We start from the raw sequence: 19,101 nt of genomic DNA, 5'->3' as shown, positions 1-19,101 counted from the left end.
AACACAAATTTTTAATCAACTCGATCAAAAATCTACTCAATATTTTTTTTGTTCTACGAAGAATCATTAAAATTTTCTTTCTCATGTTAATTGAAATTGGAATGCATATTATTTTTTATTCATTTTTAAATATTATTAATATTAGGAGTTATTTTTTTTGTCTCTGATAGCTATAAATATCCATTTTTTATTTATTTTATTCTTTTCTTCAAAGGACTTTGCATCAAATTCCTTTTTTTTAATCATAAATTTTACAATTAATATTGTTTTAAAATTTAACAAATTTACAATAATGCACATACAGATTTGCACAGTAAAACTTTTTAAATTTCATTTTTTTTTATCTCAATTGTGGGTATTTTTTGTGTAATCGAATTGAATATTTTTTCTTTGTTTTGCCTTCACTCAAAATTAATTTATTTATTGTACGTCACTTCTTTACTAATGCGACTTATCTTCTGATTTTTTCTTTTATTTTTAAAACACTTCTCTCATAATATTTTTTTTTCTCTAAATGGGGGAGGGGGGAATATGCAATTTAATCTTCCAAATTGCGGAAAGCTTGCTGCAAATCTTCGTACATTTGATCAAAGTCCGCCTTAATCTTCGCCTCTCCATCTTTCACGGGATCCTTCAAACAAAAAAAAAAGATCATTTTTTTACCTTCCCAAAAAAGACCAAAAAAAACCTCCATTCAACTTACCTTGAACTTCATCGACGACAGCTGATACATAATGTTGCCCATTGAGTCGCGGATGACATTCCACGTGATCTTATTCTCCGACTGAGCCGTAGATTCTACCGCATGGCGCGACAGATCGTAGAAGGTGATCATATTCTTCAGCATGCCCACGGTTTTGTAGAAAGGACAGAAACGATCGTAGGACGAATAGGAATTCTGCTGCAGGAAGTCATCTTTGAGCAATTTGGCCACCTCGAGGGTGATTTTGTCTGTCTCAGCCAAGGAAGCTTTGCCCACCAATTGCACAATTTCCGACAAGTCCTCCTCCTCCTGCAGGATCTCCTTTACCTTAGTCCTCAATGGCACAAACTCAGGGAAGTTCTTATCGTAGAAATCATCAAGGGCGCGCATATATTTACTGCAAGGAAGAATTTCATTAAAATGATTAAAATGCGCTTCCCGGGGATTCATGACGACCAAAGAACCATTCAAAATATAAAAAAAAATACTCAAATTGAAAGAGAAACAGAACAACGTTATCAATTCTGTTTTATAAAAACAAATATTCCATACAACATATTTCCTCATCCACAAAAAAGCCTGAGACTAAACGGAATGAGATATTAACTTCAGATATTCAACGATCCCTCCATTAGTCTTATACATATAGTCTTATGAAAGGATCGTTGGATCCAAAAGGCAGGAAATAAACTGAAATCTAGTCCCCATATAAGTTGAAAGTCTTGTCTTGATAATAGAAAGCTAAATTGTTCACGGGTCTAAGTCTAGTCTAAAGGCCCAAATAGACTCAGGCTGATCCTCGAGAATATTTAGCCTGTAAAATTTAGCAATAAAAATTTATCCTAAACTGTCATTTACTTAGGGCTTAGGATCATCATTTAGAGGTCCTTTGCATGAATTTCCTTGACCTAATCCTTTATTATCGAATTTTAAAAGCTAAATACTCTCGAGGATCAGCCTGTGTCTAATTCGGCCTTAACTCTTTCGCGTCATTAGGGTCATATATGACCCGGGGAAAAAACATTTTTTTTTTGACTATTTAAATTAATTGAAATCTATCGGTTTGTGCACGACATCATAATAGAAGGATGTAAGATTCTTGGCTAATTTTCTCAAGACTCCAGATATTCAGGAAAAGAAAATATTTGAGATCAAAAAGCACTAATTTCGAACTTTGTGAAATGACTTTTCTTTTTCAAAATTTTTTATATTAATTTATTTTTTTCAGCAAAAAGTTCTTTAGAAACACAAAATAGAATATCCAAAGATTGTATATTGCATATTTTAATATAATAAACTACTCTCAATTTTCCAGAAAAGCGTGTAGAATTTTCCGGGTCATATATGACCCTATGGTCCCCAAGGGTAACAGTGTTTTCGTCCCAAACATATAGCGAAATGTAGTTGGGACATTGTTTTTCTTTGTGAAATGCAGGTGGGACATCTTGCTCCTGGACATTTCATCTTATATCTGATGAATTATAACATATTTTGCAATATTTTAGAGTATTCTGCAAGCGTCTCATATTGTGCAATTGTATTGTGTGTGAATAAATATGTGGATAAGTTTATTTTTGCCAAATACCACTCAAAATATTGTGACAGTGACTGTTCAAGGGATTACCAGGAAGATTCCTTGAACACCAGGAGTACAGTGTTCATCAAGACAATCCAGCTTGCCATGGTTTTGGCCAAATTAACAATTTCAAGCAAAAAAAACTCTTAAAAAGCCCGTGATATAGATTTTGAAAATGGTAAATACACTTCCCTCGAGGACAACAGGGTCATATATGACCCGGGGTTTTTCCGAGTTTTCACGCAATGGAAAATTTTTTTCCTCTCTGAACTATTATATTTGATCATAAAGCATTAGAAAAAACTCAATTTTACATGAATTCATCTGATGAATAAAAATGTGACGCGAAAGAGTTAATGGATAAAAATATTAATTTTGCTTTTTCTCAAACTTAAATAGTTATATTATGTTACTGTAGTGACTATATTACGGAAATAAAAATAAAAATATTATTTTAAGTGGATTAGTCATAAACGATCCAGATAGCGAAGCGCCCGGATTAGCACACTTGACTGTAATATCCTAAATTTTGATTTTTCAGGACTTTCTTCCCATTCAGGATTATGGTGTTTCATATTTTGGTTTTTCCTGATTTGACGTTTTGGAATTTTAGGCTTTTCACGATTATGGCGTTTCCGGATATTGAACTGTTCGGAATTTTGACTTTTTGGGGTCTCGGCTTTTAGGATTTTTGGTTTTCCGGAATTTTGGTGTTTCGGGATTTTGTCTTTTTGAGATATTGGCGCCCCAGATTTTGGACTATACTTAAATAACGAAAGGGTGGAGTTTCGAAATTTTGTCTTTTCGGGACCTTTTCTACGTTAGGGATAATGGCGTTTCCGGACTTTGACTAAAAATTAAAATTAATTTGAAAAACATCGTAAATTCAAAGCGCGTACTTTACTACAGTCTTCCAAGTATTGTGACACGATTGTCTTATCAATTGCCTCATTCATCAGTTTCTCTTTTGAGTACAAGCAATAAAAAAACAAGTAAGTATTTGAGAGTGTGAATAATAGATAATCACGTACCTGTATGAAATGAGCCAGTTGATGGAGGGGAAGTGCTTTCGCTGGGCCAATTTCTTGTCCAAGCCCCAGAACACCTGCACAATGGCGAGGGTGGCGGATGTGACGGGATCAGAGAAGTCACCACCAGGTGGCGAGACAGCACCCACAATAGACACCGATCCCTCACGTTCTGGATTACCCAGACACTTGACGCGTCCAGCGCGTTCGTAGAAGGAGGCCAGACGAGCACCCAAATAGGCTGGGTAGCCGGAATCGGCAGGCATCTCAGCCAAACGTCCAGAAATCTCACGAAGAGCCTCAGCCCAACGAGATGTGGAATCAGCCATCATGGAGACGTTGTAGCCCATGTCACGGAAGTATTCGGACAATGTGATACCCGTGTAGATGGAGGCTTCACGAGCAGCCACAGGCATGTTGGAGGTATTGGCCACAAGAGCCGTACGTTTCATAATGGATTCCGTCACACCGTCAATTTCCACCGACAGCTCAGGGAAGTCCCTGAGTACCTAAAAATGAAGAATGCCAAGTGATATTGTAGGAATCTATTTTTGTATTTTTTATCGGTTTTCTCGTGAACGGAAGCGTTTGAATCTTAAAATAAGCCACGCCCATAATAAATTTAGGTAACGCCCCTTTTCACAAAATTGCAAAAAAAACTATTGGCTAGTCATAATTTAATTTATATTCAGTTCTTTTTTTCTCTCTACATTACATTACGATAAAGCCCAGCATCCTTTAGAAATTTCCGAAAAAATAGCATTTGAAATTTAGCCCCATGTCACTTTACAAGAACATAATATTTTATGATCGGGTCCAGATTGAAAAATCACAACATGTGCTCCAATTCCCCATTGCATTGCCCAAAAATTAAAGAAAACAAAAAAATTTTCATAGACTACCAAAAATCTTATACGAGAAATTTAAGAGTGACATATCTTATAATCAGTACCGGGATTGACGGCCAAAATTCCGAAAAGCCAAAATTCCAAATGGGTCGAAATCTTGAAAGGAACTAAATTATACAGAGGATAATGTGTGGAAAATTTTCCTTTGCGTATAGCAAGCTGCGGTGTAAAAGTGAGAGTAGCTTTAATATTCTTAAAAATTCAGGATTTTGGCTGATTTTGACCCATTCGGAATTTCGACTTTATCAGGATTTTGGCCCATTCGGAATTTCGACCTATTCAGGATTTTGGCCCATTCGGAATTTTGACCTATTCAGGAATTTTACCCATTTGGAATGTCGACCTATTCGAGATTTTGGCTTATATTTGGAATTTCGATATATTCATGATTTTTACCCATTCGGAATTTCGATCTATTCAAGATTGTTATCCATTCGGAATTTCAACCTGTTTGGGATTTCGTCACATTCGGAATTTCGTCCTCTTCAGTATTTTCATCCATTCGGAATTTCGACCAATTCGGGATTTTTGTCTATTCGGAATTTCAACTTATTTGGGATTTTGACCCATTCGGATTTTCGATCTATTCAAAATTTTTATCCATTCGGAATTTCGACCTATTCATGATTTTTGCCTATTCGGAATTTCAACCTATTTGGGATTTCGACACATTCGGAATTTCGATCTATTCAGTATTTTCATCCATTGGGAATTTCGACCTTTTCGGGATTTTTGTCTACTCGGAATTTCAACCTATTTGGGATTTCGACCCATTCGGATTTTCGACCTCTTCAGGATTTTCATCCATTCGGAATTTCGACCTATTCAAGATTGTTATCCATTCGGAATTTCGACCTATTCATGATTTTTGCCCATTCGGAATTTCAACCTATTTGGGATTTCGACCCATTCGGAATTTCGACCTCTTCAGGATTTTCATCCATTCGGAATTTCAACTTATTCGAGATTTTGAATTATTTGGGATTTTGGCTTTTCAGGCTTTTCACTGGACCCTTTATAATTGGTCTAATAAGATGCTTTAGACTGTGTTCATACGTAAGAGTTAACCATATTACTGAACCCCTTTAATTTCTTAATAGGAAAAATTCGCACTTAAGGGACCAAGAACCAATTAGATGTTTAGAAGTCATTACAATTTCAATTTCTAAGCGTTCTTGGCCAAATAGGCCCAGGCTTATCCTCCAGAATATTTCACCTGCTAAATCTTGCACTTAAGATTAATCCCAAACTGCTATAAGTCTCAGTGTATGACTTAGGAACATGAATTAGACGTCCTTTGCATAAATTTCCTTCATCTAATTCTTTAGGGGAGACTGGGGCAAAAAGTCACAAAACGGATATTTTATTTTTTTTACAAGCTACTCGAGCGTTTTAAAAATTTAAAATTAGCGCAGTTTTATAGGAAATTTACCGCTCTACAACTTTGTGAAAGTAATATTCATCTATTTTGTAAGGAAATACGGTTATCGAGCCGATTTATAAAAGGTAATTTTGTGACCATTCTCAAAAATGCTGGGGCAAATAGTATCAGACATTGGGTATTATCATATTTTGATTCGCTTCATTACAGGCTTCCGTAAATTTGAGAAAATATCTAGAGGATATATTTTCATAGAAAATTTATTCATTTACCACCTTTGTAAAACAGCGTTGTAAAATGCGAGAAAAGTGAGAAAACGAGAAAAGCGCTTTTCAAGCTATTTTAGAAAAAAACAACACACAAAAGACTATAAATCGTTTGACCAATGCAAACAACAAGCGGCGAGACATGATAATGACGTTTCTTTTCGCCGTGATACATTAGAAATTGCTTTACTTTTTTGTTACTTTTTGCTCTATACCTTTTGCTACTTTTTACCCCAAGTGGCCATTTTTAATAAAAGGATTTCTGGAGAAAAGAACTTTTGTGAAATTCTAAAATAGAAAGCGGATTCGTATTTAAAGAATACAAATTATTTAGAAAATATTCACCAGTGCAGAAATTTTGGAAAATAAGTAGGTAATAATTGTTATCTTCTGCAAGGAAAATATTTCAAAAATAGGGCTAAAAATTTCGATATTTTTTATTTTCTAAATTCCTTGTTCGAATTGTATGAAACTATATATATCTATGGAGGCTATCTATAGAAAAAATTTGAGCCGCTATCTTTTTTACCTTGGAAGATATTGAATTTTGAATTTTTCGATTTGTGACCTTTTGCCCCAGTCTGCCCTACTGCCAAAATTTACAAGATAAATATTCTCGAGGACCAGCCTAAGTCTATTTGGGCTTTTCAGGAAAGAGGTTAAACCTCAGAAAACAGTGTCAGGTTATTCATTTTTATAATACGTTATAATAATTCACTCAATTTCAATAATTTAGGTTACCTAAATTTGTATTGACCGAAATTGATTTTTTTGTCACATTCAAAAGAAGAAGAAGAGTGTGAAAAAATGGGATAAGCATATAGAAAATCTTTAAAAAAGAAAGAGAGGTGAATTTTTATACTCAAATGTCCTATGTTCGACTTCTCGATATTTGGGTGACAGCTGTCAAACATCGACGGTAGATTTATTAAAATCTTGTTAAAATTTTAAGGTCAATCCTGTGACGTCCCGTCAAATAAAGAAAATAATAATAATAATAAGGTTAATCCTGCAGTTTCTCTAGTGCAAATCGAAATTCCCAATATTTCTGATAAATAAATGTATTATTATAAATTCTATAAAAATAAGAACCGTTATTTTTTTAAGTCCAAATATTTTTATATCTAAAACAACTGTTAAATTTTTCAAAGAAATATCACCATAAAAATTTAAAAAAAATCAATATTTTAAAACAATTTATTAATTATATAAAATGAAATAAAGCAGAAAATATTTTCTTGGGCAAGAGGGTGTGGCTTAAAATCATTCTTAACATCTTAGAATGTATCTTTCTGAAAAATTATAGTAAATTTTATACGTTTCTAAATAAATACTGGACTTGAAGTAACTTTAAAAAATTGTTTTTATGCCTTATAACTCCAAAAACTTTTGCAAATTTTGTTAAAAATAGAAAAAATAAAATAATCAGAGCTAAATGACTTGAAACAAATTGATTAAATGCAATATTTCTCGAGTTTGTAATCTTACAAAAATTGCATGTAATTTTTCAAAAGTTCATAAAAAATTCACAGACATAACACCTTTCCGGCGATTTCATTGGAATTTAATTACTTCAACGGATAATTGAGAGAAGATAAAAATAGCGTGGAAAGTTTTAAAAATAGAAAAATAGCTACGAAACATTGTAGATTGTATTAAAGTCCAGAATAAACTAGAAGCTAATAAAAAGATTTATTGGGTCAGTTTACAACTTACCTCAGACATCTCATTACCACGCTCCCCACAGCCCACATAAATGATGACATCGGAGTTGGAGTACTTGGACAGAGCCTGTGAGATGACAGTTTTGCCACAACCGAAAGCACCGGGAATGGCCGTAGTACCACCCTGGACGCACGGGAAGAGAGAATCCAGGACACGTTGGCCAGTCAAAAGTGGATGATTGGCTGGCAGTTTTTCCGTGCATGGACGTGGCTGACGCACAGGCCAGACCTGCAACATGGTGTGCTTGGTGATTTCCCCATCGAATTCCGTCTCCAGCACAACATCCGTGACCTTGTAGTTGCCTGGTGGGGCAATGTACCTCACAGTACCCTTAGCACGTGGTGGAACAATCATCTTGTGTTTCACCAGAGTGTTCTCATGCACAACTCCGTACATATCGCCCCCAGTGATGTGGGAACCAACCTTCACATTGAGTGGATTGAAATCCCAAGACATATCACGTGACAGACAGGGCACATTAATACCCTTGGGGATGTAGATGGAGTTAGTAAGTTCGTTGATGTCTTTCAATGGACGCTGAATACCGTCAAATATACTCCCCATGATGCCTGATAGAAAGAAGTTAAGGAAAACCAAGAGAGCAATGAGAGATACAATCCCACTTCAACCATGACGCTTCTCTCTCTTATCAATTTCCTCCTCTAGCAAACTCAAAAAAAATTCCACTGATATTTTTCAAGTATTTTGGAAGAAAAACAATACGCTTTTGAAGATTGATCATTCAGTTTTGCACAATTTCAGTTATTTTAGCCACTCTCTTCTTCAAAAGAACACGTTTAGTAAAATTTACAGGGTATTTGGCATTCTTGAAATGCAGCCAAATAACTATCTGTTGACTTTACAGCTCAAATGGTCTTTTATATTGTAACAAATGTGATAATACTTTAATGATTTATAGTTATTGGAAATGAATTTTGCTCTTAAAAATGAGATATAAACTTTTATGATACTGTAACTACATAAGTCATGTTTTTTTTTAAATATATTTTCAAGTCTTTTTGCATGACATTTTCTAAAGTATGTAACAAAACTATTAAAGAATTTTCTTAACGGCCGAATAATTTTAAAAAAGGGACAACATAAAAATAATAATGAATTTAAAAATAAGCCCAGATAAGCTTATGGTAGCTGAGATTCTTTGCAGTCAACTTCGGAGTGCTTGGAACTCGGGGTGCTTGCAACTCGGAATGCTTGAAAATTCGATTGTGAGTTAAATTTTAGGGATAAAGAATCGCGTCGAGCAAACTGTCCTTGTCGGTCAAAATGGATAAAATTGGCTCGACGCGATTCTTTACCCCCAAAATTTAACTCACAATCGAATTTTCACGCATTCCGAGTTGCAAGCACCCCGAGTTGCACGCATTTCGAGGTCACCTGTAAAGAATCTCAGCTGCAATAAGCTTATCTGGGCTTATCACTGGTCATTTTCTATTTCAACCCTTTAACGACGAGACACTTTTAATGGACTGAAAATCAACAATAAAAATTAAACTGGGGAAACATAATCAATGATAAGTCTTACATCTAACCTTGGAGAGAGTCTGATTTGGTGTATTTTTTGCCTCTACACTGAGAGAAATCCGAAAAAGTTAAAATAACATTCCGGAAATGTCAATTTTACCTTGCAGTATTGATCCGAAAACGGTGTAAATATTACCCTTTTTAGGTGTATTAGGGGTTAAAGTTATCCTTCTTTCATGTTGATTTTACCCTTAAAAGGTGTAAAATTAACATTAAAAACTGTTGATATATTTTTACATCCAAAATGTGTTAAAGTTATGACGAAAAAAAGTTAATCGCAGCCTCTTTTTTTTCAGTGTATGAACGATAGGAGCGAAAATAGCCCAAAAATTTAAGTAATTTTTCTGAAAATACCAATGAATAATATTTTTCGCTTTAATGAAAAATATTACGTATGAGTATTGTAGTTTTTATTGCCAAAAGGGTTTTGCTTAAAAAAAATTGGAACTATAAAAAATAAATAAAATCAATTATGAATTTGAGAATTTAAAAATTCGCCATTTTTGAGCTTACATATTTACTACATAGCAAATAGTTAGAGACTTGCAAAAAATATTCTAGATTTCTTCAACTTTATGGGACACCGGTGTTCCAATCGTCCTTAAAGGGTTAAATAGTTCAAGTGGGGAAGGGCAACCTAAGAAAAAAAAGTTAATTGAAATCGGTTAATAAACATATTACATAGAGTCCGTTCAATTTCGATATAAGGCAAGAGAAGTATATATCGGCCATGTACCTTGTATCGGCCAGCTTGCAGAAGATATCGGCCACCAAGATAAAAATGAATATTTGAAAATTACTAACTACGTTTTACCAATTATCTAATACAAAATATATTACGTTTGTTCATATATATGATCTTCTGAATTAAGTTTTTCGTCGACTTTTTAACAAAATATAATTATTCATCTAATTAATTGAATCACTGTGTCAGAGTCTTAATCAAAAAGTAGCCATTTCTCAAATTCTTATGATTTTATACTAGAATTTCAGTGACACAAAATAAGGAATTATACCTTATTTAAATTATTTACGAAAATGTCTGAATAAAAAAATACTACTCAATTATTCTACTTTTAGTATCAGAACACTTTTTAATTGTCTCGCTACGCATAATTAGAATTAATTTGTTAATTGAGAGGAAGTACGTTTTGTTCCAAGTACAGAGCTCACCGGCCATTTTTCATCGCATTTCGATGTCATTTTCGCGAGCAGTTGAGGTTATGTCGGTTGAAAATGACTGCAAAGTCAAGTGAATGATCCTGAATGATAAACTTTCCGGAAGGCATTCAAAAGGGAAATCACTGGTAAGCTTGTACTACGTAAGCTTGTGAACCGGAGGATCGTGAATCAAGCCGAAACTGGATTTCTTATCCTTAAGTCCGAGCTCCAGGATTGGATCAAAAATATGGTGAAAATGAGAAGATGCAGACAACCTTCACCAAAAATCTCCCTGGAAAGTGCTAAAAAGTGGTCCTGATGGTTGGGTTCTGGTAAGGGGTGGATGTCAGAGAATGTTTCTTCGAGTACAACGTAATCAATTAGAAAAATATTCAAATTTATGATTTTTTTTTGGGTTTTATTTTCCGGCCGATGCCTGCTACACTCCTGGCCGATATCTTCCTCATCTGCTTTTATATGGCCGATGAAATATGCGCAGTGCATGATTGCAATTTTACCATTTTTTTAAACTAATTTCTCTAAATAGTAAGAAATCAAAAATACAAACATTTGTTCGTAAACACACAAAAATCGTTCGTAAAATTTTGTCATTTGTTCTTATTTGTTCGTAAATTTTTGCCATACAAACAAAAATTTACGAACAAATACGAACAAATGGCAAAATTTTACGAACAGTGTTTTGTGTGTTTATGGACATTTACGAACAAATGTTTGTAAAAGTACAAAAAATGTTCGTCAAATGATCATTTTACGAACAATGTTTGTGAAAAAATACAAAATTTTACGAACTTGTTTGTGGGTTAAATGATTCACGAGCATATCATAAGTTCTCCATAGGATTTCACAAACATTTACGAACAATTTTACAAAATATTTTTTTCTGTATATAGTAAATATTTCATCTCAAAAGTAACAAATTTTCAATTGACCGCATTGATAAATGATTTTTATTATTTTTTTATATTTACAATTTTTTTTAAGCAAAACCCTTCTGGGAATAGAAAATACACTACTCATACATTATATTTTTCATTAGAGTAAAAATTATCATTCATTGGTGTCGCCAGAAAAATTAGTTAAATTTTTAGGCTATTTTTGTTCCTATCATTCATAGAAGCAAAAAATATACCAAATCAGACTGTCTGATCGGAAGGCTAGATGTAAGACATCTAATTAATTTTGTTTATTAGTTTCTCTTTTACTATTGATTTTCGATCAAAAAATACATCTTGTTCTTAAAGGGTTAAAAAAAGGAATTTTAAGAAGAATCCGATTCAAACTGAGGCTCCCTTTTGCCCGAACCCAAACAATACTGAAAGGATTTTTTTAAACTAGAAAAAAAACCTAAACAAGTGTAATAAAAAATAAAAATCCAGAATTTGTCGTAGAATTTATAGAGCATTCGCTAATTCTATAAATTTCTCCATCACTGAGAAAAAACGGGGATGCGATTAACTTTTTTTCCTCATAACTTTAACACTTTTTAGGTGTAAAAATATATCAATATTTTTTAATGTTAATTTTACACCTTTTTAAGGGTAAAATTGGCATGAAAAGGGTAACTTTAACCCCTAATACACATAAAATGCGTAATATTTACACCGATTTTGGATCAATACTGCAGGGTAAAATAAACATTTCCGGAATGTTATTTTAACTTTTTCGGATTTCTCTCAGTGATAAAATATTGTTTAATTTCACAAAAAGGTCGACTGGAAATAAATTATATAAATACTCAAAATAAATTTATTAATACCCTGAACAAGAGATTATCTCTATGTTCTTTTACTCAAAATACCGAAAATCCCATGCTAGAGCTTTTTCACACGGTAAAATCTCATTATCGTCACGAGAAGAATTACTCGTTACGTAACACTTCCAAGTCAGTATCAATATGGCCTTTACTTGAGAAATCCAGCAATAAACCACATGCAAAAATATTATTGAAAAATTGCAGAATATTCTAAAGAGATATGGAATTAAATGAGAATATTTTAGGTTTTATTTAAATTATTATTGTTCTCTTTAAAAATTTTTCCAGTCAATTGAACAATAATGAAAGGCATTTTACAATGGCTTTTAGAGAAAAATGTTTACAAAGCTTTCCATTTGGCTGTACAAAATGTCTGTACTGGTTTATGCTTTACAAAACTATAACACTTGTTTTTTTCTTCATCATTATCAAACATGAAAAATATTCAAGGTGGCTTATTCAATTTTATAATGAAACAACTTTAATAGCTTAATGCCATATTTTTTAATGAAACTTTAACCCAAGAAATATTTGAATATATCTTCTTTGTCAATTATTCAGCATTTAGATCCAATTTGATCAATGAATTTGCTTTCAGAAACCCATTCAGTAAATTGATGAATATTTCTGTGTGTATTAGAATGGAATAATCCAGTGTTGAATGTGTATGAGTCAAGAGTGTTGCAATTGTTTGAATAAATTACAAAAGAACACGGTGAAAATGAAATGTCTGGAGAAGAGATTTATTGCTTTTTCTTTTTGGAGATTTTATTGGGATGCGAACGAAAGAAAAATCCCTCAATAGGATAGTTAAATCACAAATTAATCAATCATATCAGGGAGCTATAAATTTTCCTGCTGGACATCTCTCTCTTCCCTTCAAAAAATAAATTTGTGAAAAGCAAGAAAAAATATCTCAAAAGCAACGCATTTATCACTTCTTATCGGGTTTCTTTTGAACACCAAATCCACTATTACTTAATCACCCGGAGAGATAATGGTCTGTAAAATTTGCAGCATAGAAATGGCTTTTTGTAATTAACTTTGTGGTAATTTTTAATGCAAATATCGCATGCAAATGAAGAAGAGAAGGGAGATAACTGGATGAGTGGAATTTTTTCTGTGACTTTGGGTAATTCTTCAGGATTTTCCTGATGTTTTTTGAACATTTCTGGGGCTATTTTCTTTTTATCTTAATCAGTGGAGACTTTTTGAGCATAAAAAAGAGGCCTCTCAAATCATATGACACTTCTTTTGAATGACCATGGGCAGAGCATTGGAAATCCGGGGAGATATTCATCAAATGGAATTGCTAAAAGGGGCTTGAAGGAATTCATGTGAGACTTACCAGGACCCAATTCCACAGACAGAGGTTTTCCTGTCCGGAGCACAGGATCGCCTACAGTGACACCGGATGTTTCTTCGTATACCTGAATTGTTGCCATGTCACCCTCCAGACGGATAATCTCTCCCACGAGTTCGTAGTAACCGACACGGACCAGCTCGTACATAGCAGATCCGGCCATCCTTTCAGCCGTGACCACTGTAAAGCAAGAAAAATCAATCAAAAAACTAGGTCAATCCCTCCGCACCATCTTCCTTGGACTTACCAGGACCGGATACGGCAAAGACATATCCATACATGGACTCCTTCTCCTCATCGGAAATCTTCTTTAGGTTCGACATGGTGATATCCTGACAGGGAAGTTCTGCAAGGAAAAAAAAACACCCAAATCCTCATTATCAACAAAATCCCCATCACTCCCCACCCAAAGAATCCCTCAGAGCACAAAAATCCACCAGAAATTCACAAAGAAATCCACCGATACCCAGAGAATTCTGCCACTTTTCCTCACAATTCCAATGGCGATGTGCAATTTTCACTGATCACATGACTCTCTCCCCGATGACATGTTCTCATGGGCGATGTGTGGCAATCTCTCCTCTCTCATCGCACAGCCCATTCGGCACACTATTTTTGCCCATTTTTTGCCACAAATTCACCCACAATTGCAAACCTTTCTCACCATCCAAATAGCATTCAATGAAATTTTAACACATCCACCCTCCCTCATCCAAAAAGGAATTGGGGGTGGCTCTGAGGGAGAAAATTTTGTTACCTCTCTCTCGCCAAGGTGATTTGTTCTCGTGAGAAAGTGGAATTGGGAAAAACTACAGCAAATACTGGACTTTTCAAGTGGATTTCTCAATAAATCTGCAGAAGGGACACCAAAGTTTGCCCTGAGGGTGGAAAAATTGTGTGGAACTTACGCAAAAACGACTAAACTTGGTGGAAATTGCAACCAACTAAATCAAATAGAACCAATTTTATCAATAATCACAAGACTCTCAGCTGACAGGTCTTGTGACCCACGAAACCTCCCGAAGACTGACCGAAGGGCACGACTTTTGAGAGGTTCGTCGAATGAATTGGTCGAAAATTCTGCTAAATTTTGCACGCCTTCTTTTATTACATTACGAGCATTGCGGGGCGTAAGAAATGTAAAGAAATGTATTTAAATAATTTTAGTGCGCTGGTTTCAAATTTGAAGAAAATGAAAATATTAAGTTATTAATAATAATGCTGGCAAAACATTCCATGGAAGAACTAGGCCTTCTCGCAAGGGGATTTCTAGACACGCATTATTATTTTTTTCTTGTACGGGATGAGGTTGTCAGTCCCATGCCCGTGAAATCAAGTGCAGTGAAGCTCACTGGATGCAATCCGAACACCTTTAACGCCAGAAAAATTCCTGGTGACCTAAAGGGGATTCGAGCCCGGTACACTTGCATCATAGAGCGAGTGCTCTACCACTTGACCCATTGAGTGCCCATATTAAATTATTACTAAACAAAAAATAAAATAAAGTATATTATCATTGTTTGAAAAAGAAGGACTAAGGTGAAGTGCCCTTAAGTCTGCCGGTGAAATTCTTTAATCAATTTTTTTTAACATTTTACATATAGCCAATTTCTATGAAATTTTCACTGATTTGCATTTTTATGTATAGATGGACCTTATAATGTTAGACCTGCTAGACCATATCATAGCAAATCTATGTAAATTGAATAAACAACCCCATTAGCCGAGATGAGGAACCGGCCAACTACAGGACATTTTAGCTTATTCCAATAAAAAATGAACAAGGGGAATTTTTCTCCGGAACATTTTTTTTTAATACGTAACTGTTCTCATGTGCCTCTACGTAATCGATTTTTCTTACTACAGTAGACACATAATCCCGGGACCCCCTGTGACTGTATTTATTTAAATGTAACTTATGAACAAAAAACTGGAATGGGCCTCAGACTGTCCGCGAAGAGCTAATCTTAATGACGACTTGACTGCACGACGGTCCGCCAAGAAGAAAGAGAATTCTCTCATTTTCTATTCGCATGCCTATTCATTAAGTTCAATAAGATACTCGCTTGACAGTCGTCTTCAACACCCTCAGTAGTTCTGGTCCTGGAAAGAGACTTTTGTCTCGAACGATCTGGAATTTTGCCAAAGCAGAACCTTATTTTTGCTTATGATGGGTTTTATTGCTTCTATATTTTTATTCTTTATTTTCACATCTTCACGTATTTTTATGATTTTTCTGAACGTATGTTCAAGTGACAAAGTCAGTTAAATGTCAATCTTTTGCAAGATCTTTTGGTTAACTTACATACCAAACTAGTAACCTCAAATCCCCGAGATCATAATGTTTGTAAAAATTACTCATTGTTCGTGATATCTCTTTTAATAATAGAAAATTTGTTTAAAAATGTGGTTCTTATCTCACCATGAAAAATACCCTTTTTCTCAAGATGTCATTTTTATGTTGTCCATCAGTTGTCTGAGAAAAGTTTTTAGCAAAATCCATGAAATAAAAAAAGACGTTTCGGGAAGCCCCAGTAGGGTATTATGAAACCAGAAACCTTTGTTAGAAAAAATAGGAATATAAACAACCCGTTATCTTTCCTTAACTTTTATGAGTTCCTGGTCAAGGAATTTTGTATTTGAAATTTTGATTAGCTATTCATGAGTAAATGTTTTCATTTTTTAAAATTTTAAAATCTCTCTCCGTCACCTTCTTGGATTTACGATCAATATCAGACTTAAAGGATTTGTGTACTTAGGATCAGTGATCAGTATCCAAGACTTTTTTTTATTAATGTAGCCATGAAGAAGAATTCTCTAAGGCGTGATAGAACTAAAATTCTTATAATCTCCTTATAGCGTACTTTATTCCATGACTGAAACTATTAAATATAAACCAGAGTACTTTTACGGTGCTGAAGAATTTCTACTCAAAATTATCATTAAAATTAAGATTCAATTTGTCAATGGATCGATTAAATTCCCTTCGGAACATCACGGTAGACCAGCCTCAGTTTGTGGATGTGAAAAATCCACAGCTGGCTGGTCACAAACCCGAGACCTCATAGTCAAAAATTACCGGTTTTAAACTCTAATTATGTATATTTACTGATCAAGTTTAAAGAAATTGTAATTTCTCATATGTAAAAATAGATTTTTTTGTATAGTTATTGAATTGTGCAATTTAATATTATTTCAATTTCAACAGCGAAAGTGCAACGAACAGTAGAGGCACAGAGTTTATTAACTCTTATTTTCAAGTGGAATCGTTTGAATTTCCCCAACACTTGATATGATTTTGATAGTTTCAACTATTGTTTACTTTTTTGTTTGTCAGTTGTCATTTTTAGTGCATTTCATTAGTTTTATTTTGATACCACTCTCGTTAAAAAATATTGATTTTTGGTTGAGATATCTCAAGAAGATGGAGAGAATCCGACAACAGATAGTTGACATTTACCTACAAAATCCAAATGCGACTTATGCGGAAATAGGAAAACTCACCAGAAAGTCGCGCTCAAGAATACGAAAGGTAGTATTGCGATTCAAGGATACAAAGACGATTGTCCGAAAGTGAGCTGGTGGTGGAAAGCGTGGAATTCAAGACCGCGACATGGAGAAAAGGGTGCTGGGGTACTTTAAGAGGAACCCTTCTCTATTCCTCCGAGATGTGGCCAAAAAGACGGGTATTTCACACTACCTAGTTCATAAAATTAAGAAGAATAATGATTTAGTAATTTATAAAGCCTAAGCAACGACAGTCCGCCAAAACAAGGTCCAGAAAGCTGAATGATCACCTTCTTAAAGGTTTTGAAAGATGTGTTTTAATGGACGACGAAACCATCGTGAAACCCGACTTCCACCAATTGCCTGGACAACAATACTATGCGGCAAAGACTCGCACATATGTACACAGCAAGTATCGATACAAGAACTACACCAAGTTGCCGAAAAATTACTTGGTTTGGATGGCAATTTGCTCGTGTGATCTTCGAAGTCTAGAATTTTTCATGACCGGGATCATGAACAAAGAGATTTACATTGAAGAGGTCGAAGAGTGTCTCAAGAAACGTCTTCTGCCGCTCTATCGAAGCCATGATGTTCCACCATGATGAGCCACTAAGCTAAGGATACGACAATAGAGTCATTTATGTGCAGAAAGAGTTTAATCCGCCCTACACACCGGAACTGCGTCCTATTGAAAACTATTGGGGAATTTTGAAGGAGGACATCAGGTAAAAGGAAACCAGCCATAAGTTTGCCTGATTTCAAGCAAAAAATGGAAAAACGTCGTCAGAGCCCGTGGAGAAGAGTTTGTCAAGAGCCTGATGAGGGGAATTAAGAAGGTGCGGGAGTTTGCTAACCAGCCATTTGAATAAAGCAAAGAAATGGTTTAACCCTTTAAGGACGATTGGAACACCGGTGTCCCATAAAGAAAATAATTTTTCCTGACTACCTGAAGTTATTTTTTCTTATGGCTGTACATAATTGTAAAGTAGAAGGTTGAAGGAATCTACAATATTTTTTGCAAGTCTCTAGCTATTTGCTATGTAGTAAATATCGTTCCTTGGAAATTACAAGGGGCCAACTCAATCTGAGACATTTTTCAGGAGACAGCATGAAAGATTCAACTTTGTATAAATAATTATCTCAATTAAGTATGTTAATAAAAACAATTTAAATCTTTTCTATTTGTATGAGCATTATTATAAACATCGAAACATACATATTTTTACCTTTCAAAATATGTTTTTTTTTATGAGTTAGCTCTTTATCATTCTCTAAATGATGCCCAAATTTTCATGAAATTAGAATGACACTTGGATCAACTTGCTTGAGTTAGTCCCTTGTTTCACAAAAATTTGAACGATAAATCTATTTTGTGCCTCTTGACTTCAAAAAAACCGCGCAAGCAATCATAAAGAGTAAAATTTTGAAAAACTTTTCTAATAACGAAATTTTTTGACTCATATCATCTGAAATTTTATTAAATTCTCTGTCTGAGTGCATTAAAACCTCAAAATCGCCAAAAAGTGAGTTGGCCCCTTGTAATTTCCAAGGAGCGATATGTAAGCTCAAAAATGGCGAATTTTTAAATTCTCAAATTTATAATTGACTTTATTTATTTTTTATACTTCTGATTTTTCTTAAGCAAAACCCTTTTGGCAATAAAAACTACAATACTCATACGTAATATTTTTCATTAAAGCGAAAAATATTATTCATTGGTATTGTCAGAAAAAATACTTAACTTTTTGGGCTATTTTTGTCCCTATCGTTAATAGAAGCACAAAATACACCGAATCAGACTCTCTTGGACTTCCCAAGGTTAGATGCAAGACTTATCATTGATTATGTTTCTCAGTTTAATTTTTATTGTTGATTTTCAGTCCGTAAAAAGTGTCTCGTCGTTAAAGGGTTAAAAGAATCATAATAAAATGACCTTTCCAAATCTGCATTAGGTTTTTTTTATCTACTGCGACTGAGATTTGAGTTCCGGGGAAATTCATCGATTTCACGCTTTATTTTTTTTATGTGCTTGTTTGCAAAAGTATTTTGTAATTTAAGTAGTTATTCAGATTATTTCCTTTTTATTAGGATTTGAATTTTGAGATGTTTTGCACTTGGAATCCTTGGAATTATTATTATACCCCAATAGTGTATTTTATTCATA

At 34.2% G+C, this 19,101-nt stretch overlaps 1 protein-coding gene across 3 annotated transcripts; it reads right to left on the bottom strand.

The window, feature by feature from the left end:
• Positions 1–72: 72 nt before the first annotated feature.
• On the bottom strand, positions 73–14,455 carry LOC129799965 (V-type proton ATPase catalytic subunit A). 3 transcript variants are annotated; one of them, XM_055844284.1, is made up of 7 exons: positions 14,336–14,455; positions 13,675–13,773; positions 13,413–13,607; positions 7,579–8,156; positions 3,311–3,816; positions 704–1,100; positions 73–631 (listed from the first exon to the last, which is right to left on the bottom strand). In XM_055844284.1, the coding sequence occupies exons 2-7, from the start codon at positions 13,748–13,750 to the stop codon at positions 539–541; spliced, it is 1,845 nt and encodes a 614-aa protein (XP_055700259.1). In that variant the 5' UTR covers positions 13,751–13,773; positions 14,336–14,455; the 3' UTR covers positions 73–538. The 3 variants fall into 3 exon arrangements, with proteins under 3 accessions (XP_055700259.1, XP_055700262.1, XP_055700261.1); XM_055844287.1 differs by lacking the exon at positions 14,336–14,455 and adding an exon at positions 13,894–13,947; XM_055844286.1 differs by lacking the exon at positions 14,336–14,455 and adding an exon at positions 13,865–13,930.
• Between the last annotated feature and the right edge of the window lie 4,646 nt (positions 14,456–19,101).

Source organism: Phlebotomus papatasi, chromosome 1 (genome assembly GCF_024763615.1).
Source record: "Phlebotomus papatasi isolate M1 chromosome 1, Ppap_2.1, whole genome shotgun sequence".
Taxonomy (NCBI): domain Eukaryota; kingdom Metazoa; phylum Arthropoda; class Insecta; order Diptera; family Psychodidae; genus Phlebotomus; species Phlebotomus papatasi.
Note: the sequence above shows the minus strand (reverse complement) of the source record. Positions and strands in the feature narration are given on the sequence as shown.